This window comes from Maniola hyperantus, chromosome 19, assembly GCF_902806685.2.
Source record: "Maniola hyperantus chromosome 19, iAphHyp1.2, whole genome shotgun sequence".
Taxonomy (NCBI): Eukaryota; Metazoa; Arthropoda; class Insecta; order Lepidoptera; family Nymphalidae; genus Maniola; species Maniola hyperantus.
In genome coordinates this window covers 11,714,757-11,742,562 of record NC_048554.1, presented here as the reverse complement: position 1 = coordinate 11,742,562, position 27,806 = coordinate 11,714,757, and the positions used below count along the sequence as shown (strand labels likewise).

Genomic DNA, 27,806 nt, shown 5'->3' with positions numbered 1-27,806 from the left:
CGGATATTTTTTCGACTATTTGCACGATAAATCAAAAACTATTGTGCATAAAAATTAATAAAACCTGATTTAGAATGTACAGGTAAAGGCCCTTTCATCAGACCCCACTTGGTAAGTATAATTATTACTATTTTCAATTTTCAAAGTAAGATAACTAAGTATATCAAATGGGGTAGGTATCATATGAAAGGGCTTCACCTGTGCATTCTTAAACAGATTTTTATTTATTTTTATGCACCATAGTTTTTGATTTATCGTGCAAAATGTAATCGAAAAATTACGACTGTAGTAAGGAACCCTCAGTGCGCGAGCCTGACTCGCACTTGACCGGTTTTTTTATATAGACCACTTATCTAAAACTTATGGTTACTTTTTTTGTTGCAGAGCGTGAAAAACTATTATTATTGGTGTTAGAGAAGCGTGAGGCGCTCGCAGGCGCTTCCAGGACACAAAGCGACGACGATGTTAGCCTCTCCGACGAGGCGGGGGCCGACGCCGAGTCGGCCGACGTCAGCCGCTGGAGCGACGAGGCCGAAGCCGAGCCGCCGTCGCCCGAGGTCGGCCGCTGGGGTGACGAGTGGCCTAGTTGACTCGATGCGAGCGACATTGACTCGGGCGTGCACCACCTGACGCCGACACTACCGCCCCCAAGGTGGGCGACGCCAACACAACCGATTCATTTAACGACGGAGCAGCATGAGGACCTCGTCGCCCGGGCAGAGGCGATACTGAGGTACATCTCTCTAACAAAACACATACGACTTCCTTGATGAGCACTTATAAAGGGAGAGGCCCTGGGTTCGATTCCTGGGTTAATTAGGGGAAATTATAATTTTTAGCTTGTCTCTGACCTGGTCTGGTGGGAGGTTTTACCTGCTAGCGGCAAAAACTTACCATGTTTAGCGTTTCGGTACGATTCCTCGTAGAAATCAATTAGGGGCATGGTTTCAACTAAACTGCCATAACTCTTTCAAGTTAGCCCGTTTTCATCGTAAGTTGCATCGTCGCTTATTACAATGTGAGAGCGCTGAAAAAAACACACTGAAATACGTATTGCCATCTATGTCTGAAAGCACATAAGACTGATAAAAGTTTAAGTCATCATTCAGAATTGGAGCTATTATGACGTGGACATTTACTAAAAAAGATTTTTTTTGAAAATTGAGCCCCTAATAGGGTAAGATAGAGGGTTGAAATTTGTGTAGTCCACTATAGTCATGTACCTATACTTCTGTTTCAAGGTTCCTCCTCGTTTACAACAACTATGATTCCGTGAGCAACTTCGTGGCTTTATACGACGCGTTCCAGAAGAAGAAGGGGAATGAACCTTTGTACGGAATGTTCGAGAAGTACACTCCACCCATCATCAGGAGGAAGAAGACCTGCGTCGGGCTCGGCATGGAGCTGCTGAGGAGGTGGCGCGCGCTGGATGAGCAGTTCCCTGGCTTTGCCTCAGCTACTTCTATAGTGTCGTGCGAGGAAGCCGTCTTAAGTAAGATAATGTGGCTAATTCTGTTGTACTCATCTCTAAACTAAATTGACAGTTCATGATACAGATCATAACCACAGGGTTATCCTTTTTTGCAGAGAATATTATGAAAGGGGTAGATAGTATTATGAAAGAGATTATAGTTTTGAGATTATGTACAACAGAATGCAAAACACTAAATCGACATCAATTGAATGAAATCGACATCAATTAAGTTAATATTTACCATATCAAAGTGCTAAAAAAAGTTATAAGTAATATTGATAGATAACAAAAACAACCTACCTATTTACTATGTATTTATTGTTAAAGTACCTAACTTTGCAATGCCCTAACGGGGCTTCATGTAACCATGAAAGCAAATGAATAAATAAATGAAATCAAACAAAATTGATAAGCAAAGTTAGCAGGAACCACAAAACCTGTCTGTATTTGAATAGGGTTAAAACATAAAAGAATTTTGTAAATCTACCCCATGTTAGAGAAAAGTAATATTTTCTGGTTTGTGTTCAGACGTGCGGGAGTACGTGTCGATGGGCGAAGGGCCGTGCTCCGTGGAGTACGCGGAGAAGGAGCACGTGCTGGTGTGCGTGCACATGCTCGTGGACGGGCGCGCCGGCGTCATGCTCGCAGACCCCGGCTACCATCTCGCGCGGCTGATATGCGTGATGCATGACAAACTTTATCCGCATTCAGGTTAGTTCCTTCTCGTTCTGATGATAGACCGGCGGGGTGATTACGTAAAACGTTGCAGTAACGACAGCAACGCGACAACAGTAGCAATGCGACAATTCATAGTTCATTTGCTGTCTCTCTTCTTCTTCTTCTTATTTTGCTTTGTGGGTATTGGTGTCTCTCTCTAGTCGGACGTTTGACAGCAATGATCGCGAGATTTATGCCTGTCGCAAGCCTGTCGCGAGATACGTAATCACCCCGCTGGGCTCGACAGCGGGTCGGCGTTGAAATGATCACGATAGGTTAGTCTGATGAACATGATAAGTTAACACTTAAGTTTAACTGGGTTGTATTAATCATGATAGGTTGGTAAATAAAATATACAAGGCAAAGTTCTAAACTCCAACTTAGAACTTCAGTGGGTCTTCCATAAATTTCAGTATGATGATGATGGTGGTAATTGAATTTTTTCATAACCTCGTGGAATTTGGGCCTATGGCAGTTGGTTTAGATGCCCCCCTGTATTAAGCTACTAACTTGACATGGTTCCACGCACGAGAGTCCCATTCCTTAAGGTCTGCTTCAGTGAACCTCCACCAGGTGTTGCTTGGTCGAGCTGGCTGCCATTGGAATTGGAACTTGGATACACATACCTACACTTTAAAAAGATTTTCTTAATTTATATAAGTCACCATTTCGGTAAATCCTGTTTCTCTCTCAACAGGCTGGTTCACCCAATCCGAAGAGCCGACGTGCCGCAAGGACTTCGAGTACTGCTTCAACCCACACAACAGCAACTACGTGGAGTGGCGCGAGCGTGTCACTCGCGGCGCCGCCGTCAAGTGCCAGGCGTCACTCATCTACGTGGCGCAGCCCTTCCTCGACTGCATCCTGATCACCGAGAAGCGCAACCTGGTGTATAACTTCAGGTATCTATGAAACAACGGCAACTACGTAGAGTGGCGCGAGAGCGGCGCCGCCGTCAAGTGCCAGGCGTCACTCATCTACGTGGCGCAGCCCTTCCTCGACTGCATCCTGATCACCGAGAAGCGCAACCTGGTGTATAACTTCAGGTATCTATGAAACAACGGCAACTACGTAGAGTGGCGCGAGAGCGGCGCCGCCGTCAAGTGCCAGGCGTCACTCATCTACGTGGCGCAGCCCTTCCTCGACTGCATCCTGATCACCGAGAAGCGCAACCTGGTGTATAACTTCAGGTATCTATGAAACAACGGCAACTACGTAGAGTGGCGCGAGAGCGGCGCCGCCGTCAAGTGCCAGGCGTCACTCATCTACGTGGCGCAGCCCTTCCTCGACTGCATCCTGATCACCGAGAAGCGCAACCTGGTGTATAACTTCAGGTATCTATGAAACAACGGCAACTACGTAGAGTGGCGCGAGAGCGGCGCCGCCGTCAAGTGCCAGGCGTCACTCATCTACGTGGCGCAGCCCTTCCTCGACTGCATCCTGATCACCGAGAAGCGCAACCTGGTGTATAACTTCAGGTATCTATGAAACAACGGCAACTACGTAGAGTGGCGCGAGAGCGGCGCCGCCGTCAAGTGCCAGGCGTCACTCATCTACGTGGCGCAGCCCTTCCTCGACTGCATCCTGATCACCGAGAAGCGCAACCTGGTGTATAACTTCAGGTATCTATGAAACAACGGCAACTACGTAGAGTGGCGCGAGCGCGGCGCCGCCGTCAAGTGCCAGGCGTCGCTCATCTACGTGGCGCAGCCCTTCCTCGACTGCATCCTGATCACCGAGAAGCGCAACCTGGTGTATAACTTCAGGTATCTATGAAACAACGGCAACTACGTAGAGTGGCGCGAGAGCGGCGCCGCCGTCAAGTGCCAGGCGTCACTCATCTACGTGGCGCAGCCCTTCCTCGACTGCATCCTGATCACCGAGAAGCGCAACCTGGTGTATAACTTCAGGTATCTAACAAACAACGGCATTTACGTGGAGTTTAGCAAGCGTGTAACTCGCGACGCCGCCATCAAGTGCCAGACGTCGCTCATCTACGTGGCGCAGCCCTTCCTCGACTGCATCCTGATCACCGAGAAGCGCAACCTGGACTTCAGGTATCTATAAAACAACGGCAACTACGTAGAGTGGCCCGAGCGTGGCGCCGCCGTCAAGTGCCAGACGTCGCTCATCTACGTGGCGCAGCCCTTCCTCGACTGCATCCTGATCACCGAGAAGCGCAACCTGGACTTCAGGTATCTATAAAACAACGGCAACTACGTAGAGTGGCCCGAGCGTGGCGCCGCCGTCAAGTGCCAGACGTCGCTCATCTACGTGGCGCAGCCCTTCCTCGACTGCATCCTGATCACCGAGAAGCGCAACCTGGACTTCAGGTATCTATAAAACAACGGCAACTACGTAGAGTGGCCCGAGCGTGGCGCCGCCGTCAAGTGCCAGACGTCGCTCGTGGCGTATGATCGCGAGATATGAATTCATCATCATTATCTCAACCTATTGCCGTCCGACTACTGGTCCGGAACTTCTATCTCAACCCATTGCCGGCTGACTACTGTTCCGGAACTTCTATCTCAACCCATTGCCGGCCGACTACTGTTCCGCAACTTCTATATCAACCCATTGCCGGCCGACTACTGCACCGGAACTTTTCTCAGAATGAAAAGGATTTTAGGTCATAGTATACCTACCTACACTAAGTGCGGATTGGCAGACTTCCGGAACTTCTGTCTCAACTCATTGCCGGCCGACTACTGCACCGGAACTTTTCTCAGAATGAAAAGGATTTTAGGTCATAGTATACCTACCTACACTAAGTGCGGATTGGCAGACTTCTTTTGAGACACTCACTTTTGAGAACACTATTATCCCTCAGGCATGCAGGTTTCCTCACGCCGTTTTTCTTCACAGAAGCATGTAATGATTGATTGCTTGAAACGCACATAGCTCCGACAAAATAATTAATTATTATTGCTTTATTTTTATAACTGTTGTTGTCCCCAGGAGCTTGCTAGCCCGGGACCGCAAGGGGCGGCTGGTGGCCGGGATGTACTTCCCTGTAGGCAGTCACACGGAGGACGCCGTGTTCACCATCTTCTCCGATAACGGCATTGACAAACGGAGGACCAAGTACAAGTTCAGCACCTTCAGAGAACCGCACAATGTTAGTCAGTTTTACTTACTTTTTTATTTGAATACGGGAAAGTAGTGTTTAACATTTTCGATGACCTCCCTGGCCCAGTGGTGTACGCTGTAGTCACACGAGTAGTGCTGTGGTCTTATCAGTGTGAGGATTCGATTCCCGGCAGGGGCAATTTGGGAATTTATATTTTCTAAATTGTGATTGGTCTGATCTGGTGGGAGGCTTCGGCAGTGGCTAGTTACCACCCTACTGGCAAAGCCGTACCGTACCACAATCACTAAGCGATTTAGCGTTACGGTTCAGAAACCGATAAGAGGTATGGGGTTAATAAAACTGTCATTACCCCTTCCAAGTTAGCCCGCTTCCCATCTTAGGCTGTATCAACACGTCAGGAGAAATCGCAGTCAAAGGCTAACTTGTAATCGATAAAAAAAATTATAAGTGTGTCTAATTGGCCTCACTAATCATTAAACAGGTAGGTAAGTATATTTTATTAATCGCCGACTTGAGAAATCAAATATATTTTTTATCCCGGAAAATCAAACAGTTCCCCCGGGATTTAAAATCTACGTGGGTGAACTAGGTGATAATAAGAGTAGGTACCTACAGAGATATAGCATTGCTTCCCGGAGACGGACATAGGCTCCTTTTTATTCTAGAAAATACAAGAGGCCCTACGGGATTTTCAAACCCCTAAATCGACGAGATTTAGAAATTACGTAAGTGTGTGAAAATTGAAAATGGATGTCTAACCTCACGTGTTGCTTAAATACTTAAAGTTTATCGGAAAAACCTTGGACTGCGTAAACGCAGCGTAGGTAGGTACTAATCGATTTAGCGGTGTTTCAGTTCGGCAAATATTTACCCTATTACCTCACCTACCAGACTTCCTAGTGCTCTTAAATACCTATTTACACAAAATAATGAATGAGAAGACTTTCCTACATATAGGTACCTAAAGTTCTGTAAATCTGAACACTGAGGCGAACAGTATAACAGTTTTAGTCCCTCCGAAAATCGAACTTACGAATTAGATTTCAGTCCAGCTCTTAAATTAAATCTTCGAGTATCTAATTGACGTACTTTGGTACTTAAATAATAATTTTCTAGGACTTTCTTACGTTCCTACAAGATGGAGCGGTTTTGTTCATAATTTGCACTTGTATAAATTTTGAAGTGCTGCAAATTAAAAGCAAAAAGAGTCCTTTTGATTTTCAGGTTGTTTTTTAACACCTTCCCTAACATAATATAGGTACCTACCTAAATGCGTCAAGTCTGGGCTTTCCCTACTATTGCTTGCATTTTACACAAATAGGTAGGTATCTACCTAATGATTGATAGACAAGTAAATAACAGCTACTTACTTGAAATTCACATATTTGCATAATAAGTTACGAGTACGTCCGATAATGATAGACCATTATTTATACCTATGGAAATGCTTTGCCAACTGTAATTTCACCCATTTTAGCCCCTTTCTCTTTATTTATTCAATCGCTATTACCACGCTTTTACCGCGAAGTAAACAATTCTTGTTGGGCCGAACTAAAATCACTGTAATTTCTACATGAATTTTTAAGCATGTTTTCCTTCAGCAAGGCACACGTAATAACAGCTGTTTAGGATGGTCGTTATGCGTCCCAAAAGCTGTGTTGAGACACATTTCGGATGTTCAAAGAATCAAGTTTTGGCCTCAAAAACTACAAATTTGATTATTTATTTTTTAATATTGTAAAATATTGAAGATATTCTTTAGTGAATAGTCCTCCAAAAAGTTAAGAGGTGCGTGCCCGGAATCAAACCCCTGACCTCCGATTAGGAGGTGGACGTCCTAACCACTAGGCTATCACAGCTTTTTTGATCGTGTATGGTCATTGGCCAGCATGAAAAGACAGCTCTAAATCTAGTGCTACTGGTATCCTTTTCCGCAAGAAGCATTATGAAAGGGATAGCAATATCTTTAGACCAGTTATTTTAATTTAGTTTAGACAGAATTAGACACAACACTTACCTACAATAAATGTAAGCAATGAACCAAAAGCTTAATCCATACTAATATTATAAATGTAAAAGTGTGTCGGTCTGTCTGTCTGCTAGCTTTTCACGACGCAACAGTTTAACCGATTTTGATGAAATTTGGTACAGAGTTAGCTTACATCCCGGGGAAGGACATAGGCTACTTTTTATCCCGGAAAATTAAACAGTTCCCACGGGATTTTAAAAAAACCTAAATCCACGCGGACGAAGTCGCGATCGGCGGGCATCATGTAGTTTGTTATACTCCGCTGAAACAGATCAAATCTGTATGGTGCAACATGCAGCATGCGAAATGCACCGCCCGCCCTCCCATTGTCGCATGTTGCATGACTTGCACCATACAGCGGATTGTAGCAAATTAAGCTTTTGGTCCATTGTAGGTAGGTAGGTATATCATGATTTCCGCAAAATAACGCCTGCTTCTATACAATAAATAAAAAGCATCTTTTCACCAGGTACAACCCTCCATATTAGAGGAACTCGAGGAAGTTAGCGTAACAATGCGGTACAAGAAGCGTGGACTATTGGACCTCATCACCAAGCTGGCGAACATCATGGCGGACCAGTCCTTCATAGACCAAATGCTGGAAATCAACGACGACATATGCCGCATGTATCTGTGACATGACAGACACAAAATGGCCGATAAGAGAGTTCAAAATGGCGCCCGTTGAAAAGAACAGAATACCTACGTTTATCCTTTTTAGATTAATTTTATATTTATATACCAAATTTTTAAATCATTTTATTATTTAGAATGCCTACTTACATTAATTCTTGGTGACGGATTGTAATCACGTTAAATTATGCTTCTTTTTCTTTCGATAAGTTTCAAATTATTATCGTAATATTTAAATGTATCTTTCGGTGAATTGGGTACCTACTTATCTATCTACTGATTTTATTGATTAAACATTTTCCCTCAACATTGCGTTTATTTAATTAACCTATTATTACAGTACGCGGCCGAAAGTAATGTACATAATTGTAAGTAATGTAAATACATCGACTTTTAAGGTGACAGCAGAATTTGTAGAGCGTTGTCTCTGTCGTTGAGACTGACAAAACGTCATATAGATATGAGTGACAGAGACAACGCTCTACAAAGCCGATATGTTACATTACTTTCTGCCGCGTACTGTACAACCCGTCGTTTCTAATTCGAACTGCTAGGATATATAGGATATAGGATCGCCTTTCCAGCATCAGTTTTCCCCTCCAATTTAAATATGGGTACCTTCAGACTTCAAGTCAAGAGTGAATAGGCATCTTCTAAAGGGCATAAGAGGGCATGTTTGTTATTCTAAGGGGCATGTTCCACCTTCCCAAACAAAACGTCCTAAATGGTATAGTTACCGTCAAACTAGCCAACTTTGCCACGCACTGATACTTTGCCAAAAAGCAATTTATGTATAAGCAAATTCGCTATGTAATTTTTTTAAATAAATTAACATTCGAACCAAAATTTGTTCGATTTTAATGGTGGGCAAAGTAGTCCGGACTTTCAGCCAACATTGCCCACATCGATTTTTTATCCAAATATAGGTAACTCTTATTCTAATTTAACCCTATCTTGGCTTAGGTTTCAAAATTTGACGGTAACTAAACCATTTAGGACGTCTTATTTAGGAAGGTGGATACCGGCGGTGTGATTACGTATCTCGCGACAGGCGCAAATGTCGCGATCATTGCTGTCAAACGTCCGGCTAGAGAGAGAGAGCAATAGCCACAAAGCAAAATAAGAAGAGAGACAGCAAATGAACTGTCGCATTGCTACTGCTGTCGCGTTGCTGTCGCTACTGCAACGTTTTACATCACCCCGCGGGCCGGGAACGTGAAGAACCAATGGTCCTGTATGAACAAAAACAATAATTCTAAAATAATATTCACTTTATTCAAAGGAATGGGCGATTCGTTCCAGCACCCTCACTTTGTGCCTCGAGTTGCTGAGATAGATGCTATGAAATACACTGCCCGGCAGGGATATTGTACACTTTAGAAAGAGAAAGCGGTTCTATAGAGCGTTGTCTCTGTCTTCGACAACAAAACGTCACACAGGTATGAGTGACAGAGACGACGAGAGTACGAAGCCGAAATCTTTTTCTAAAGTTCAGTTTATTTCGTGCTGGGCCCTGTAATACCTACAGGCTACAAGTTACAACACAGATTACATGCAACTGTATTCGTCTACAGTACAGTACCCGGCAGTAAACACACAAAGTAGAAGGTAATGTAGAGTTCACTTCCAATACCTACTTATCGCTATCCCGCTTTGACTAATAAATTAGAGCGAGAGATCGGACCCCACTATGGTATCGCTCGTAGTCGATGTGGGATATCGATAAGTAGGTTTTGCTTTAAGTAGGCATTCCAGGAACATAAATTATAGAAGATTCATGACACACATCGAGCTTTAGAAAGAGATAGGTACAACAAGTAATTGGTGGTTTCGTAGAGCATCATCTCTGTCTTTGAGATTCATCGCCTTTTCTTGTTTGGTGACTTTTTGTACTGCCAAACCAGATGCACTACACACAGTGAGTGTCAAGAAGCTTGAAGGAGGCACGAAGGAGAATTGTCGGTAACATGTGCCAATTTTCTAAACATGCATATCTACTAATATTTAAAAAGAAAAAAAAAATTATATACATGCGAAAGTCTGTCTGTCTGTCTGCTAGCCTTTCCCGGCCCATCCATTCAACCGAATTTGACGAAATTTGGTACAGCGATAGCTTGCATCCCGGGGAAGGACATAGTCTACTCTTTATCCCGGACAATCAAAGAGTTCCCACGGGATTTTTAAAAACTTAAATCCACGCGGACGAAGTCGCAGGCATCATCTAGTTGTACTATAATAGATGGTTTAGGTATTTGTTAATCGATAAGTCAGCGCCGAAGCGTTTTCTGTTTTTTTCTGATAGTAGTTAGCCTTTCAATGCCATCTCACCTGGTAGTGAGTGGTAATGCAGCCTAAGATGGAAGCGGGCTAGCTTTTTTTTAAAGAAATGGAAGTTTTATTAAACCCTCTGATCGGTTTCTACGCGATATCGTACCGGAACGTTAAACCGCTTGGCAAAACGGCTTTGTCGGTAGGTTGGTAACTAGCTATGGCCAAGGTCGAGACTAGAGACAATTTAGAAATTAAAATTCCCAAATTGCCTTTGCCAGGAATCGAACTCGGCACCTCCACGTATAATAAATACCAAAGCGATCACCATTGCGTCAGAGAGGTTGTCAAAAACATCACGTAAGTGTGACGGAGACGATGCTATACAAAGTCAAAACTGCCAATTATCTCTTTCTAAAGCACGATGTGTATATTTACTGCCGAATACTGTAACCTTAATCTTAAATTACTAACTTATTCAAAGAAATAAGGGTAGAATGGATTAACAATTTATGTCAAAAGAAAAGTAAAATCTTGTAGAAGTAATTCAAAAAATCTTTGATTTAAATTAATTTATAAGTAAAGAAAAGTTTGATTTTACGGACATGTCCCAAAAAATAAATTTAACTTTCTATTTGTTTATAGATTTAAAAAAAACGAAAATATAACTTATTTAATTTTGAATCAAAAATATAGCGGTTTCATTTGCCATTGGGGAGCAAAATGTATTTAATATTTATATTAATCAGCCAATAGTAACTTTGGCTTCAAAGTCATTGGCTATCAAAAGAAACAAAACATTGACATTAAATTACATACCATTGACATTAAATTACATACCAAAAGGTTATTTTGGATTCATTAAAATTCTTCATTAATGAAAATACTGGCAAGCGAAAACGATAAGCATGAATTACATAATTAATTATTTATTATCCATTCTGTAATCTAAATTAACTACACCCGTCACAAACTATGCAAATATACGGAATCTAATACTTACATTAATATCAATACATACAAACTGAGAGACAAACAATACATATTATTAGGCTCATACACATTATAATAACTTCTTACAACAAGGCCTAGCATATCGCAGGGTGACCCTAAGGGGTTTATAATGTATATCGCATACATTTTGAGATCTCACTCGCCATTTTAGATCTATGTGTCAACTGTCATGTCAAAAGAGTGAAATAGAGTGAGGGAACTCTCAGTTTGTTGCTGAACCGATGATATGTCAAATATTAGGCTATGGGGAGAAATAGGCGATTCATAGGCTCCCTAGCGTCAAGTGAAGGAACATTTGACGCCTGCCAGTGACGTCTAAACCGTCGAAGCCGAAGTCGTGAACTGGATTAAGTTAAAGGTGAACCGTACTTTTGACATGACAGTTGACAGAGTTAAAATGGCGAGTGAGATCTCAAAATGTACGCACTATATCCGTAGGTTCCGACACATCACATTATAATACGAAAAAATGACTTCTCACGCGCCATTTTAACTTTGTGTCAAATTTCATGTCAAAAGTACGATTTTAGTCCTTATTTCAAAGGTGAACCGTACTTTTGATATGACAGTTGACCCATAGAGTTAAAATGGGGCGTGAGAAGTCACTTTGTACGGACTATAATGTGTTTGCGCCTTAAATCGGGCAAAGATGGCACTGTTTTTGATAATTTTTTATAACATGAAGGAGCCTAAAGTGTCACTTTTATAATTACATTAAATTATACATTACCATTATAATATTATCATTTATTTCTAAATTTTACCTAATACCTAATATCAAAACTGCCTCGATTTAGCAAAAGAAAAAAATAGTAGTTGGTACAATAAATAAAGTTGCCCATTCGCACTTGGTTAGCATGGAGGACTATGGCCTAAGCCCTTCTCATTCTGAGAAGACACCCGTGCTTAGTGCTGGGCCAGCGATGGGTTGAGATTAGGAAATAAGGTTATTTCTATAGAGAATGAAAGTGTGTTTCAAAATTATTCTTAAAGTAGCTTAATTCTCGCGACTTCGTCCGCGTGGACTACACAAATTTCAAACCCCTATTTCACCCCCTTAGGAGTTGAATTTTCAAAAATCAGACTTCGGAACCATATACCCGATGTGCCCTAAACCGGTTTCATTAGAAAATGTGAAAATATCTCTGTCGGTCCTTTTAATAGGGTCTGGGACTGCAGTAATAAAATAACGTGATTTTATGTATAGCGGCAGTTTATGGGGCTAGAAATTATTATTAAAGAGAAATAATTTTAAATATCATGATTTTTATTTATTTACTAGCTGAACCGCCCGGCTTCGCTCGGGTGGAATTTCCAAAAATCCTGGCACACGTATTTCTTCATTTGTGACCGAAAACCCAAATACCAATTTTTATGCAAATAACTTGGAAAATGACGTACTTTCGTACAAACTTTCATCCCCTATTTAACCCACTTAGGGGTAGAATTTCGAAAAATCCTTTCTTAGTAGGATACCTACTCCTTACAAAGAACACACCCTCAAAATTTCATGTCTCTAAGACCAGCGGTTTAGGCTGTGCGTTGATATATATGTCAGTCAGTCAGTCAGGACTTTGAATTTCATATTTATTTATTATCACGATCTACCAAAAGCTTACGAAGATCAATAACGTCACAAAGTTTAAACGACAAACATTTTTTAAGTTTTTAACATAAAAATATTTTCCCGCAGAAATTAATCTATTTTAATGTTTAAAAATTGAAAAAAATTGTCGTTTACCTTCCGTACAGCGTGACGTTCGTGTTAAAAATAAAATCATGTTTTTCATCAATCAATTATTCTCTTTAATAATTAATTATAGCCCCATAAACAACCGCTGTACAAAAAAAATCACATCATTTCATTACTACAGTCCATGATAGTATTCAGTTTTGACGCATTTGGCATAGAGATAGCTTGCATTCCGGAGACGGGCATATAGGTAGGAATTTGATCGTGAAAAATCAACAAGTTCCGACTGGGTTTAAAAAATCTAAATTCACGCGGACGAAGTCGCGGGTATCGTCTAGTTACACATAATAATACAGATAGTTATATGTCAATAAACTTATAATTTTTGCATAAATGTCCAAGCCAAAATCACAATACATCTTTAAACTATTATTATTAATTAAACATTTTATATCTATTACCTTAGTGCTAAGAGAGAATTTTAATTTAATTTAGAATTTTTGAAAGCTCAAGGCAAAAATAATGTATTTAATATAAATGTCATTTTTACAGCACTTTTAACATACAAAAAGATACTAAAGGTTTTGGGTTCGATTTTAATACAACTCGTCCTAATAAAGAAAATCGAAAATTTAAATATTCCCGATCACACCCCCCCCCCCCCCCCTTCCGTTCCCACTTGTCGTTTATCGTTTGATGTTGCAGTGGCAATACATTTTGGCACAAAATCGGTTTCCGACAAGTGTGAATAGCTTCATATAAAATGTTCTGCCACTGGAACATCCGATTTAAATCCGGGCCCGACAACGACAAGTGGGAACGTGGGGTTAACGTGCGAGTGAGACGGAATGCTTGGTGTCGCTTCGTTTCGTTTCTATTTTCAAGTGATTATCGCCTTAAATTAAAATTCTATATTAAATAAAATCATCTTAAATGAACAGCCCTTTTCTTGGGCCTACTTGGGGCCAAATGTCTGAGGCTCAAGACATACGGGCGGTACAGTAAGGGAGACGCGAAGCGTCAGTCCTAAAATGATCCAGAGTAAATTGAACGCGTGTTGGCGCCGTTATGCCAAAGTAAATAAAGCTTAATTTGAGTTGTTATCAAGAAAGACGCTTCGCTGCGGCTCTGCCAGTGTGCGTTGAGCCTTAAAGGCGATTCTAAACTACGCGACCGCGACTTGTGACACTTGGGAGGCGACGTTTGCGGACTGCTATATGGAGCTATATGGACAAATATATGGAGAATTGAGGCGACCAAATTTTACCGTCCATTTTTTTTTCAAAAGAATACTAGCCGTGCTAATCTAAATATATAAAAGGAAAAGGTGACTGACTGGCTGACTGATCTATCAACGCACAACTCAAACTACTGGACGGATCGGGCTGAAATTTAGCATGCAGATAGCTATTATGACGTAGGCATCCGCTAAGAAAGGATTTCTGAAAATTCAACCCCTAAGTGGGTGAAATAGGAGTTTGAAAGTGTAGTCCACGCGGACGAAGTCGCGAACATAAGCTAGTCATGAATAATATTCCCGTTTCCCCTCCAACTAAGCGTAAAGCTTGTGCTAGGAGAAGGTACGACAGTCGACAATAGTGCAACGGTTGGTGTTTGAACTGCCGACCTTTCGGATTTCAGTCCGCGCCTTAACTGTTGAGCTATTGAGGCTCTAAGGCTTTGCAGCGGACTTGACGCAACGGCCAGTAAACTTGACGTTGTATGGTGTCAGCACACTTGACAGTGTATGGCATCAGTTGACTGGACGCCGCTTCAAGTTCGCTGCAAACTTGACGATAAACTTGATCGTGTATGGCCAGCATAGTGTCGGGGTCGCCTAATTCAAAGTCTAGATTTTATAGTTATGGCCGCATCCCATGACTTTTGGGATTATCATGGCGTGGATAGAGATTCTACGAGCCAGGTAAAGGTTAATTTACGCCAGAGCGACATAGTGCGACTTTGCGGCATGCCACAGGATCGCATTTGAAATGTAACAAGAATCGGCAGACTGTCCAATCATAATATTCTAATTGGGTATTTGACTACATCAAAAATAAATTATTTCTCAGTGATTATTAAATAGGGGATCTTCCAAAATACGTAAAATCCACGTCCTTTGTTAGTTTTAAGTGTAATAACCATTTCAAATTATCGATTAAACTAAAAAAAGTAAGGCATTATGATGTGACGTCACATTCCAGTATTTCATAGAATATCGCATATTAATTTCGCGTTTTGACGTTTGATAAAAAGTTACTGATTTGACTAGTTGTCAAATACTATGTTTGACTTGTGATTGCGTGTGGTTCAAGTTTAGTCAGCGACAGAGCTTTAGGATTTATATAAGACTATATGATGCCCGCGACTTCGCCCGCGGGAACTCTTCTATTTTCCGGGATAAAAAATAACCTGTCCTGGGATGCAAGCTACTCCTGTGCCAAATTTCGTCCAAATCGTTTGAACAGATGGGCCGTGAAAGGCTAGCATACAGACAGACAGACAAACACACTTTCGCATTCATAATATTAGTATGGATTTTCTAATGAGAATTATCATTATGTAACTCATTTTTGGTCTATTCGTGGGTTGATTCATTTTAGCATAACTATAGGCGACGCATTTTAAACTGAGTCGTCGAGTTATCCGTCTGTTTCGCTCGCACTTACAGGTCGTAGGTAAGTGCGAGCGAGTTTAACTCGACGACTCAGTTAAAAATGCGTCGACTATAAGTCCATTTGTAGCATGCTGCATGATAATGTTACTCCGGCGTAAAACAACCTTAAGGCGATAGTAGAGTCACACGCCGGTGGGAAGTGGCCACGAACTAGAGGGAGCGAATATGAACTGGTGTAGAGTCCCTGAGAAGGCTTAGTTGTCGCTGGGCGTGTGTCGGTGCTTGTGCTTGTGGCGGCGCTGCGGGTGCGAGCCGCTGTACACCTCGCGCACGCCGGAGCTGCAAGAGGTTACACTGAACGTTAGCTTTTGCTGCTTAAACTAAACCATGATGGACCTTCAAGAGCTATAAGTCCCGCAAATTGCTATTGCGCTGGAACCATGTCTCATTAACATCGAAACGACGACATTTTGACGTCAGCCGAAATAAAATTACCCATACAATCAGCTCGAAACTTCAGTCTGGTGCTGACGTCACTAAAATGGCGGCCACGCGTATTAGCAATTTGCGAGACTTATAGCATGCAAGATGGCGAAGTTCAAAATGGCCGCCATGCCAATCTTTTTTTTAACCATACATTAATATCATTGGCAGTTGATTTAGACCTGTCAATTTAGTTTTGTTCAGAGATTGTGTGATTGACAGAAGAATTGGCCAGATCATCTATAGAGAGAGAGCCAGCGCGTGCCAGACCTTCGTTATTTTATGAAAGCTGAAAGTTTATCTGCGTATTGGCAAGCGCTGGCTGTTGGTCATAACATCAATGTAGGGAAAATAAAAAAAGGCCATGCTCAAACAAAGCGAAACGAAACCCAAATAAAATATAAATCCATAGCAAATATATACACAGCATGACATAAAATAAATATATCCATACAAAATATAATAAAATAGAGAATATTTTACATAAAGTTACGATATTTATTAGTAGTAGTAACGCCTCCTCAAAAATCTGGAACTGGAAACAAGTTTTGTTAAAAATTTGGAATTTTGGTTTTGTAAATAAGTTATACAAATATGATTAATATATTTTATAAATATTATTGAAACTGCTATTATAAATACTCTTCATATAAGTCCCACAAAATGCTAATGCGTGTGGCCGCCTTTTTAGTGACGTCAGCACCAGACTGAAGTTTCGAGCTGATGGTATATTTTTATTTCAGCTGACGTCAAAATGACGTCATTTCGATGTTAATGAGACATGGTTCCAGCGCAATAGCAATTTGCGGGATTTATAGCTTAATATAGTTTTCGTCACGAAAGTTGAAAACATGATTACGGCTACTATGCATATAAGAGATAATGGTACAGATTCTGAGCGCAACTAAATTTTAGAATATTCCCATCTCCTTCTCACCGATGTAATAAGAAAAGGACAGACAAACTCAATTTAATTCTGAACTATCAAGAAGTATTATGCGTAAAATAAATAAAAATCTGTTTTAGAATCTATAGATAAAGCCCCCCCCCCCCCCGCCCCGCCCCCCCCCCCCCCCCCGCACTATTTATCTCTATATATAAAAATGAATCGCTGAATGTGTTGCTGATCGCAAATCTCGAGAACAGCTGAACCGATTTCGCTAATTCTTTTTTTACAATATTCCTTGAAGAACGAGGATAGTTCTTACGGTGAGAAAAATTTAAAAAAAGTATAAAATTAAGTACTAATAAAAAAATTAAAGAATCGACTGTTAGGCGGTACGATGTTCGCCGGGTCAACTAGTTTTTCATAAAAATCTGGTAGCACTGAAGACGTCAAGAAATGTTGATTAATTAAAAATTCGAGTGTAAATGCCGGTTTTCAGCCCAAACCCCATCAGTTGCCGTCCATGTTTCCAAGTCTCGTGACGCTAGGGGGTACAACTTACGAGGTGGCGAGGGAGCTGGCGGCGGCTCGCAAGGCGCGGCGCGGCGCGGGCCGCTGGCGGCGCTCGCTGCAATACACACCTGTGCTAACTACTGCGGTACTACATTCTACGGCTAGCAGCTAGCGGGGTAGATGGAACCTTTTTTTTATTAATTATACGCGCACGCTTGACCACGATCACTCCTGATGGGAAGTGATGATGTGGCCTAATATGGGACGCGTTTGCCTAGAAGGTGCCTATTCACTCTTGTTTTAAAGATACCCGGATTATAATTGGGTATTTTCCTACTTTTGAATTTGATAAATATTATTACTTTATTATAAACTAGCTTATGCTCGCGACTTCGTCCGCGTGGACTACACAAATTTCAAACCCCTATTTCACCCCCTTAGGGGTTGAATTTTCCAAAATCCTTTCTTAGCGGACGCCTACGTCATAATACCTATCTGCATGCCAAATTTCAGCCCGATCCGTCCAGTAGTTTGAGCTGTGCGTAGATAGATCAGTCAGTCAGTCAGTCAGTCATTCAGTCAGTCAGTCAGTCAGTCACCTTTTCCTTTTATATATATAGATAGATACGCGCACGCTTGATCACTCCTGATGGGAAGCGATGATGTGGCCTAATATGGGACGCGTTTGCCTAGAAGGTGCCTATTCACTCTTGTTTTAAAGATACCCGGATAATGAGGCCGATTCTCTAATTGGGTATTTTCCTATTTTTGAATTTGATAAATATTATTACTTTATTATAAACTAGGATAAAAATAATGACGTATGCTGAAAAAAATATAAAAATCCAACAAAGATTTAGAAAGTTACAGGCATTTTAATTTTGGAGTGGGAGGGTCTTCTATCCCTTTCTCGCAAAACGAAAATTTGTATGAAACCGCACGAAGCTACTATGGCATTAGTAAGGTGTGACGTCAAAATGCTATATCGCTATCTCTGTCTAGTCAGAAATATTTAAATGCTCATAACTTTTTTGTTATTCGATCGATTTAATTAGTTTTTCCAGTTTACGTCATTATTTTTATCCTAGTTTATAGTAAAGTAACAAAAAATTGGAATCAAATGCCCAATTGGCAGGAAACACTGATCTCGGAAGAGTATTCCAGGCCCCAGCCATGCGTATAAGGAATATGATGACGCAAAGCGTTTCGTACGCGTAGATGGAATGTTGACGACATGGGGGTGGAAACTAGCCCGATGCCTTTTGTGCGTTGTATGAGACTGGGCAACATTCAGGAAGCTTTAAGATGTCTTCTCGTCCAAAATTTCTCAGTGCTTGAAGACAAAAGTCTTCGCACAGTGCATGTTGCCAGTGATGACATAATATATGGCCTCCCGAGACATGGATGCTAACCTCTCTTTTCTGGAGACGCGGCGCGTTGCGTCGCGAGTCATAGTCAGTCAGTCAGCTTTTAATTTTATACATTTATATTTTTATTCCATCTACCCACATAAAATAAATAAAACCGCAACAAAAGATAATACCAAGCCTATGTACCAACAGTTTAAATAAATACATCAACATGCCAAAAATATCTCGGTAGTATGAGATTTTAAGTCTTACCAACGCTTTAAGTCTTAACAATAACGTTAGAGAAAAAGGGACCTAAAATTTAGTTTAAAGCCGTAAATTCACTACAATCTATTTTAATTTCAGTTTTCCGCTTGGAGCGCTGGCTGTAGATAAATGTAGTCGAATTTGAGCTTTAAAGCAAAGCTATTAAGGTTTATTTTACTCTAACGCTAAAGTGGTTCGATGCCCGAACTCTATCAACGTTGGCGAGACATAAAATCTTATACTAACCCTACTGAAAGCCAATACTAGAATAGTTCGTAAACTAATAATACTTATTTTATACGAAATTTTAAACTTAAAAATATAATTTGCCATGCGTCTGATACAGGCACCAAAGCTATATAAGATATAGGCTTATATACTATACTTTCGTTTATTTGTGCCTAAGGCCTCTCTTTCTTGGACTTAAATACCCGGCAGGAAATATTGTACACCAACCTTTAGAAAGAGATAGCGGTTTCGTAGAGCTTTGTCTCCGTCGTTGAGCCCGACAAAACGTCACATATCTCTTTCTAAAGGTCGATGTACTAGGTAATATTTCCTGCCAGCTACTGTACTATACTTTAGAAAGATTTCTAATAAAAGTCCATCAAAAATGAAACTGTCAAAAACTTGATGGAATATTGGGGCCGATTCTCTAGTACACAATCTCTAAACTAAACTAAATTAACAGGTCTAAATCTAGAGCTATCCTTTTCCGCAAGCAATATTATGAAAGGGATAGCAATCGATTTAGACGTGCCATTTCAGTTTAGTTTAGGGATTGTCTACAACGAAATTAGCCACAGTGTACTTTATGAATAATTAACAGCCGCACTCAGAGTCGCTCAATCGTTACTTAAGGCATTAATTTGTATTGATAAGGAATGAAACGTAAACTTATTGAGAAATCCTATTACAATGTAAAGGATTTTTTAAATGATAAGAAAACTTGGGAATGAGTTGCTTGTGATAGTTCTAATAAGTTAAAGTGATTTTGTAAAGTGGTGATAATAAAAAGAATACCCGGCTGAGTTTGTTGTGGGCTCTTCTCAGACCTGGGCGCGTTTGGAACCCTCGTAGCTTTAGTTTTAAGTTCGCGGAAAAATTATCACCACTATATCATCATCTTACAAATGCAAACAGACTAATTAAAAAGCGTGATTTTTTTTACCTACTTTGAATAAACGTTATGACTTTGACTTTGCCTTAGGTGACGATTAAGCGACTCTGAGTGCGGATGTAAGTCATCAAACTAAGTCAAAGTAAAAGTCAAATGATTTATTCAAAATAGGTAATAAATAACTCTTTTTGATGGTCAGATGTTGGATTTGTAAGATATAGTGGTGATAATTATTACGCAAACTTAAAACTAAAGCTACGAGGGTTCCAAACGCGCCCAGGTCTGAGAAGAGCCCACAACAAAGTCAGCCGGGTATTCTTTTTATTATCACCACTTTACAAAATAACTTTAACTTGTTAGACTATCACAAGCAACTCATTCCCAAGCTTCCTTATTATTTAAATAATCCTTTACATTGTAATAGGATTTCTCAATAAGTTTACGTTTCATTCCTTATCAATACTAATTAATGCCTTAAGTAACGATTGAGCGACTCTGAGTGCGGCTGTTAATTATACATATAGTACACTGTGGCTAATTTCGTTGTAGACAATCCCTAAGCTAAACTAAAATGGCACATCTAAAAAATCTATTGCTATCCCTTTCATAATATTGCTTGCGGAAAAGGATAGCACTAGATTTAGACCTGTTAATTTAGTTTAGTTTAGAGATTGTGTACAAGAGAATCACTTTACAAAATCACTTTAACTTGTTAGACTATATCAAGCAACTCATTCCCAAGCTTTCTTATCATTTAAATAATCCTTTACATTGTAATAGGATTTTTCAATTAGTTTACGTTTTATGAAGGTCTATTACACTACAAAATGTATTTACCCGGTGGAGTGAGAGTGCGGGGATGGAGGCGAGTGCGAGGGGGCGGGGGGCAGGGCGAGGCGCGCGGGCGGCAGCGCAGAGTCGCGCGGCGCCGTTATAGCTGCGCGGTGGGAGCGGCTGCGGTGAGAGCCCGCGCGCACCTGGAACTCTCTGAAAAGAAAGAAGGAAAGAAAGAAAAGACGTTTATTTATGCAACTGTTTTTTTTGTGTGTTGTTTCGGATTGACTATGCTGCGTAGGCCCTACAGTACCCGTAGTACAAGATTTTACGTCTCACCAAACCAAACCAAATTCGAGAGTCGAAATACTTCCGCGTTACAGTAAACTGGATCTTAAATGCCTTGTTTTAAAGCTCAAGTTTGTCTACACTTCTGCAGCCAGCGCTACAAGCGGAAACATTGCGAAATTAAAATCAGTGGCATTGAATATTTGACTTCAATTCAAGGCTGTTTAGGTCCATTTTACTGTAACGCGGAAGTATTTAGACTCTCGAATTTGGTTTCGTTTGGTGAGACGTAAAATCTTGTACTACGGGTACTGGCCGCTACAGCGTCACCGGGGGGGTTGGCGAGCGCGAAGCTCCGCCTGGGGGTGAGCCCTAGGGCTCGAAGAAATAATTCAGAGAGGTCGGGGGGCAACGTCCTCCTAAGGGCGCCTCCTGTGAGGCTCGGACCACGGCTTAGGATGACGTTGGGATGGGTGGAGTTGTCGGTTTTGTTGGTTAGTCCGTACGCCCCCGAGGCCGTGGCGTGAGTCCACGTCCGGGTGACGTTAGAAATCGGGGACCTCGTCTTCGCCGGCGAAGACGCTGTGATAAGGTTGGATTGTGTAGCCCTACGAGATAGGGAGCATTGTCGGTCATGATTTGATCGTCGGGATCGTTAAGGACGTGCTTAGGGCTATACAACTGTGCCACACATCACAACTTAAAGCTAAGAGCTGGTTGTTCCGGCGCTTCTTCCACCTGAGAACAAGCAAACGAAGCACCAGCAAAAGCAAAACAATACCAAATACGGCGATTACGCACTACACTTCCGTCATCCGGGTTCTATCCGTCATCCGTGATTTTTTTCATTCATTTCAATTCAAGGGGCGGACCAACAAATTCCTAAAAGGTCGGCAACGCATCGGCGGTTCCTCTGGTGCTGCAAATGTTCATGGGCGGCGGTAATCACTTAACATCAGGTGACCCGCCTGCTCGGTTGCTCGCTATCTCTAATAAAAAAAAAAAAGAATACCAGCGATAACCTACGACATACGTCATAAGCTCCCATACAAAACAAAAATGAACGTATTTTCACGAACTCTGATCGGATGCAGCGCGTAACCGCTCTTACAGGTTATCGTCACGCAAAGAGAACTCTGGAAAACAGTCATCATCATCATCAGCAGCAATCGATAGACGTCCACTGCTGGACTCAGGCTTCTTGAAGGAACGTCCACACGCCACGGTCTTGCGCCGCCTGAATAAAGCGGCTCCCTGCGACTCGCCTGATGTCGTCCGTCCACCTAGTGGGGCGGTGGGCGGTGTGAGGTCGCCATTGCAGCACCTTGAGACCCCATCATCTATCGGTTTCGAACTATGTGCCCTGCCCATTGCCACTTCAACTTCGCCACCCGCTGAGCTATGTCGCTCAGTCTGGTTCTGATTTGATCATGTAGAGTAACTCCAAGCATGCTCGCTAAGAGCTTTCTTATGAGGCCCATAGTTAGCGAATCTTTACCTTTCATTGGAAAACAGTGAACTTTTACAGTAGGAAAGGCATTCCAAACCAGTGGTAGATGCATTTGACGATTCAAAAGTACTTGTAAAAGTTTAATTGAATAAAAAACCTTTGTATTCTATTATAAGTTAGCCCTTAACTGCAATCTCACCTGGTGGCAGGTAGTAAGTAATTGTGCAATCTAAAAGGAAGTGGACTAATTGGAAGGGATATTATTAATGACGGTAGGACGGACGGACACTGTAATAGGGTAAAAAGAGCAAACCTGTCAAAGTCCTCAGCCTCCTCCTCCTCGAGGTTGATGAACTCCTGTCTCTCTTCAGCGTCACCAGAGTACACGTTTTGCTCGCGCTCGATCAAGTGCGCGCGCTCTCCGATGTGGTGACCTGTGAGAGACAAGTCCACTGTCAGTAATGTGTTAGTTGATTCAGAAATTATTTTCAAAAAATCTATATCTATCTATACTAATATTATAAATGCGAAAGCGTGTCTGACTGTCTGTCTGCTAGCTTTTCACGGGCCAACAGTTTAACCGATTTTGATAAAATTCGGTACAGAGTTAGCTTACATCCCGGGGACGGACATTTATCCCGTTAAATCAAAGAGTTCCCACGGGATTCTGCTTAACCAATTTGTATGAATTTGGTACAGAGGTAAGCTTAGGTCCCAGAAATTGGCATAGGCAACTTTTTATCTCGGAAAAGCAAAAGGTTCCCTCGGGATTCGCGGAAGTCGCGGGCATCAGCTAGTTATAGATATGTTAACATACCAATGGACATTTTCTTCAGGCCACTGCGGGAGTCCTGCAGAGTTTTGCGCGTCTCCTTCACACCATTCGGGCCGATTTTGGTGCTGCTCGAGGAACTATATATCTATAAACAAATTTTTGGTCAATCATATAATCTAACTCAATCTCAAAGGTGTGTGAAGTCTGCCAATCTGCACTTGACCAGCGTGGTGGACTATAGCCAAAACCCTTCTTACTCTGTGAGGAGACCCATGGTCTGTAGTGAGCCGGCGATGGGTTCATCATGATGATGATATAATCCAACAACTGATTGACTCATGAACCATTTTACATTTTGAAAATTTTAATTTTATAACATTTTACAAATTTTAAGTTATCTGCTCTGTTAGATCTACCTCATCTAATACATTTAATATGATATCATTGCAGGGACCTTGCAGGTCGATTTTGTAAAACCAGCATCAATCATCATTACAATCGCAATTGTTGAAATTGGCTGAATTTATAGTATTCTTGTTGCAACAATTGTAGCCAATAGTGAGCGAGCGTCGACCAATTAGAGGTGACTGCGATCGTGACATTGTAGCTGTCATTCTACCGCAATCGCGCAGCTGATCTGCTACTGTTATTTTTAAGTTCCAATCTGTTTGTGTGCCTGTTTGATATAATAAAATATATATTAAATGGGTAATCCATAATTTTACTATGTTGAAAACAATCTGCACATACCTGTGGGTTGCCGTTAGGTCCGCTGGACATAACAACTGTGCTGCTGGAAAATGAGCTGGCGCCCATGCCATGACCATCTGACACATCTAAAATTAGAAGATAGATAAAGTACAGAAAGAAAAAGAAATCATTTTACATCTGTATATTAACTAGAGCCTTATTCTAAATAATTTTAAATACCCATCAAAAATTGCGGACCGGCAGGAATCGAACCCGCGTCTCCTGGGATCGCGCCCGACGCCCTGACCACTAAGCTACGGCTCGCTTGCTGCCTACAGGGTACTTCCTGTTGACCAAGAACCATGAAGTTTGGCAGGTAAGTAGGTCTTATAGCAGATGGAAAGGGAAAAACGCGAAAACCGTGAGTTTTGTGGTTACACCACAAAAAAAACCGGCCAAGCGCGAGTCAGGCTCGCACACTGAGAGTTCCGTACTACAGTCGTATTTTTTCGACATTTTGCACGATAATTCAAAAACTATGATGCATAAAAATAAATAAAAATCTGTTTTAGAATGCACAGGTAAAGCCCTTTCATATGATACCCCACTTGAATTTGATATAGTTATCTTACTTCGAATATTGAAAATCCTAATTATTAGTTCATGACCACAATTAAATTTTTTTGTGTGATCTAACCCTAAATTCACTTAAGTAAGTAAGATTACTATACTAACTCGCACTTGGCCGGTTTTTATTGGCAAGAAGAGCATCCCAAACCAGGATTAGATTCACTTAGCAATAATTGTAAAAGTTTATTTGAATTTTAAAAAAACTGCTAAGTATTATTTCTATTGCCTATATTTTACTCTGATGCTATATTGTTTTGACTTTTGATACTATAACAACGTTATGGAAATAGCACTGAAATCTGATCTAATTGTTTATTACATGGGAAACATTACATAATAGTATATCCAATGGTTTGGTGACAAAATTTATTTGGCAATAGTCTGGACTGTTTTTCATGTAGGTGGGTGAATATTCGTCTAAGAATACACATCCAGACATAATTATAGATTAATTACTAAAATAAATGTGCCATAGCTACAGTTTCAACCAGTTTCTTTGTATGAGTTTGAAATTACAATAATTTAGATGATGGAAGTTGTCAGCAATAACCGATTACATTTACACTAAGTACCTTTAACATTGTTCACACCCATTGTTACATGTTTTCTGAGAAGAAGGACAAATAATGGATTGCTGATTCATTTATGATTTATGCACAGAGATGCTGTTTTTTACTTTTTGACAATAACCCACATTTTTTGACAATAACTCAAAAACAACCATTTTCAGTTAACCACTTTTTAGGACAACAGAAAGGGAGGAAGCAGGCTACCAAAAATAAGAACATCAGAGAAAAAGGACCCAGATGGGTTCGAAACTAGTCAGGCTAATGTCAACGAAATTTGTGAGTAAAGCTGGTTTGTCATACATATATATTATTATTATTTATTATATGTAACATCAGAGAAGTCAGGTGCAGGACCTATCTGTCTTGTCTGTCCTTTTCTTATTACATTGGTAAAAAAAAGATGTAAATATTCTAAAACTAGATGCCTGCGACTTCGTCCATGTGGATTTAGGTTTTTTTAAAATCCTGTGGGAACTCTATATTTTCCAGGATAAAAGTAGCCTATGTCCTTCCCCGGGATATAAGCTAACTCTGTACCAAATTTGATCAAAATCGGTTGAACTGATGGGCCGTGAAAAGCTAGCAGATAGACAGACAGACACACTTTCGCACTTATAATATTAGTATGGATTTTGTTGCCATCGGAATCAGCCCCACTGGACATCAAGTTGTAAGCAAAAACAAATTGCAGTCACTGAAGTCTGTGTGAAGATTATTTACCTGCAAAAAGTCTATTCAACGAAGGCATCTGAGGCATGTAAGGCATCAGGGCGTTGCCACGTCGGGCTCCCATGATGGAAAGGGGGCTCTCTCCCATCATGCCAAAGGGATCGGAGAACAGAGAGTTCATCATGTTGTTCATCTGATGCATATGTCTCATGTGCGACCTGGAGAATTTAAATAAATTAATATACATTATATTACAGCAGGACCTCTTTAATCTGAACCCTGAAAATTTACCCCCTGTTCGGATTTGTGTGGTGTTCGGATTATGGTACAGAAAATTTATAAGGTATTGTTTATGAAATAAAACTAATTGTGTAATTTACAATGTATATTCATCTATAAACGTTACATTTATTAAACATTTTTAAAGAAATTCAATATTTTAGTTTGTCGGGAGATATTTAATGTCAACCTACTCGACATTGGGTAAGCAACTGATGGTAAGCAACGAGATGGCAAGTGAAAAAGCAGTGGGGGGTTCGGATTAAAGAGGTCCATATAAATCAGTACAGAGAATGGAACAAAGTACAAATTACGCAGCCTTATGAGTTATAGCTACATATTATGGTTATCTTCTAAGCAACCAATGATGTAAAAGCATACACATAGATTCCAAAGCCTAGGCTTAGACAAAGTTGATATTATAATAAAAAATAAATAAATAAATAAAATAAAAAATAAATAAATAAATTATATATCTGTAGTAATTAGTACATTGAATGCTGTTCTGTAGCAAATGTTATCCATTTATCTACTTTAAAAGCATTATTTAAACTCAATACATTGGAATGGAGCAAGTTGAATGACACTATAAAATCAAAATATTACTTTGTTAACCTTTTAATAACATTAAAGTACTTGTAACATTCTATAGGCTAGTTGGAGAAAAAATATGCAAATAGAAGAATAATAATTAAGTACCTATATAGATATGTAGTGTAGAGGTAATATGTAGGTACAGTAAAATCGTTTTTTCATAATACCCTGACGTTTCGCAAGCATTGCTTATTATCGACGCAAAGGGTGCTAATTGTATGTGGTTAGTCCATGGGAATGTGGTTTTGATAGCTTCTATAAATAGTTTAATATGAAGATAAATGAAATACTACAATATGTAATCGAAATAATAAAGATTAGTATGAAAATTACCCGAAAAACGGGTCGTCATCCACGTCGGCCATCCCCATGAGAGATCCAAACAGAGACATCGTGTTCACACTTCACTGTTGTTTTATACTCGATTAAACGCTCAAACACTTTTAGTTAATATCTAATCAATGTAAAAATTTTACGTTTTCGCAACACGAGTGTCGAAACAAATCGAATTCTCTGGCAAATTGGAAAATTTTCCACAAATCCGACAAAGCAGCAAATTACAACCAATGTCAAACAGTTTTGACCATAGACTAAAGAAGTCAAACACAGATGTCATAGGAGCCCAAGGAGTAAGGACCATTAAGGACTCCACAGAAAATAAAGTTAAAACTGTCGAAAACCTGAAAATATTTATAAGACGTTAATTGTCTATGGAATAGCACATTCGTTCGTGGGTTCGTGTTATGTTATAGCAGAGTTATAGCCATATCCAAACCAGAGTATATTATCTATGCCAGTGACTAGCCACGGCCATAGAGTAGGCCACGGCTGCCACGAGCTTTACCACGGGTAACCTTTAGAAAAAATTTGTTTGTAATCAGTTTGTAATCGATAAACTCTGAACTAGTTATTTAGTTACTGAGCCGATTTTAAC

At 40.5% G+C, this 27,806-nt stretch overlaps 2 protein-coding genes across 4 annotated transcripts; one reads left to right on the top strand and one right to left on the bottom strand.

The window, feature by feature from the left end:
• Nucleotides 1-590: 590 nt before the first annotated feature.
• On the top strand, nt 591-8,251 carry LOC117991402 (uncharacterized; the record flags this gene model as incomplete). Its single annotated transcript, XM_034978994.2, has 6 exons — nt 591-733; nt 1,242-1,492; nt 2,003-2,185; nt 2,889-3,093; nt 5,150-5,309; nt 7,781-8,251. Coding segments are annotated over 6 exons (1,110 nt in total), but the record flags the coding sequence as incomplete, so codon positions are not given.
• Nucleotides 8,252-9,197: 946 nt separating this feature from the next.
• On the bottom strand, nt 9,198-27,466 carry Mlf (myeloid leukemia factor). 3 transcript variants are annotated; one of them, XM_069505084.1, is made up of 9 exons: nt 27,206-27,466; nt 26,051-26,217; nt 24,192-24,277; nt 23,484-23,586; nt 22,980-23,100; nt 20,992-21,141; nt 17,468-17,533; nt 16,503-16,554; nt 9,198-15,875 (listed from the first exon to the last, which is right to left on the bottom strand). In XM_069505084.1, the coding sequence occupies exons 1-8, from the start codon at nt 27,262-27,264 to the stop codon at nt 16,521-16,523; spliced, it is 786 nt and encodes a 261-aa protein (XP_069361185.1). In that variant the 5' UTR covers nt 27,265-27,466; the 3' UTR covers nt 9,198-15,875; nt 16,503-16,520. The 3 variants fall into 3 exon arrangements, with proteins under 3 accessions (XP_069361185.1, XP_034834886.1, XP_034834887.1); XM_034978995.2 differs by lacking the exon at nt 16,503-16,554; XM_034978996.2 differs by lacking the exons at nt 16,503-16,554; nt 17,468-17,533.
• Between the last annotated feature and the right edge of the window lie 340 nt (nt 27,467-27,806).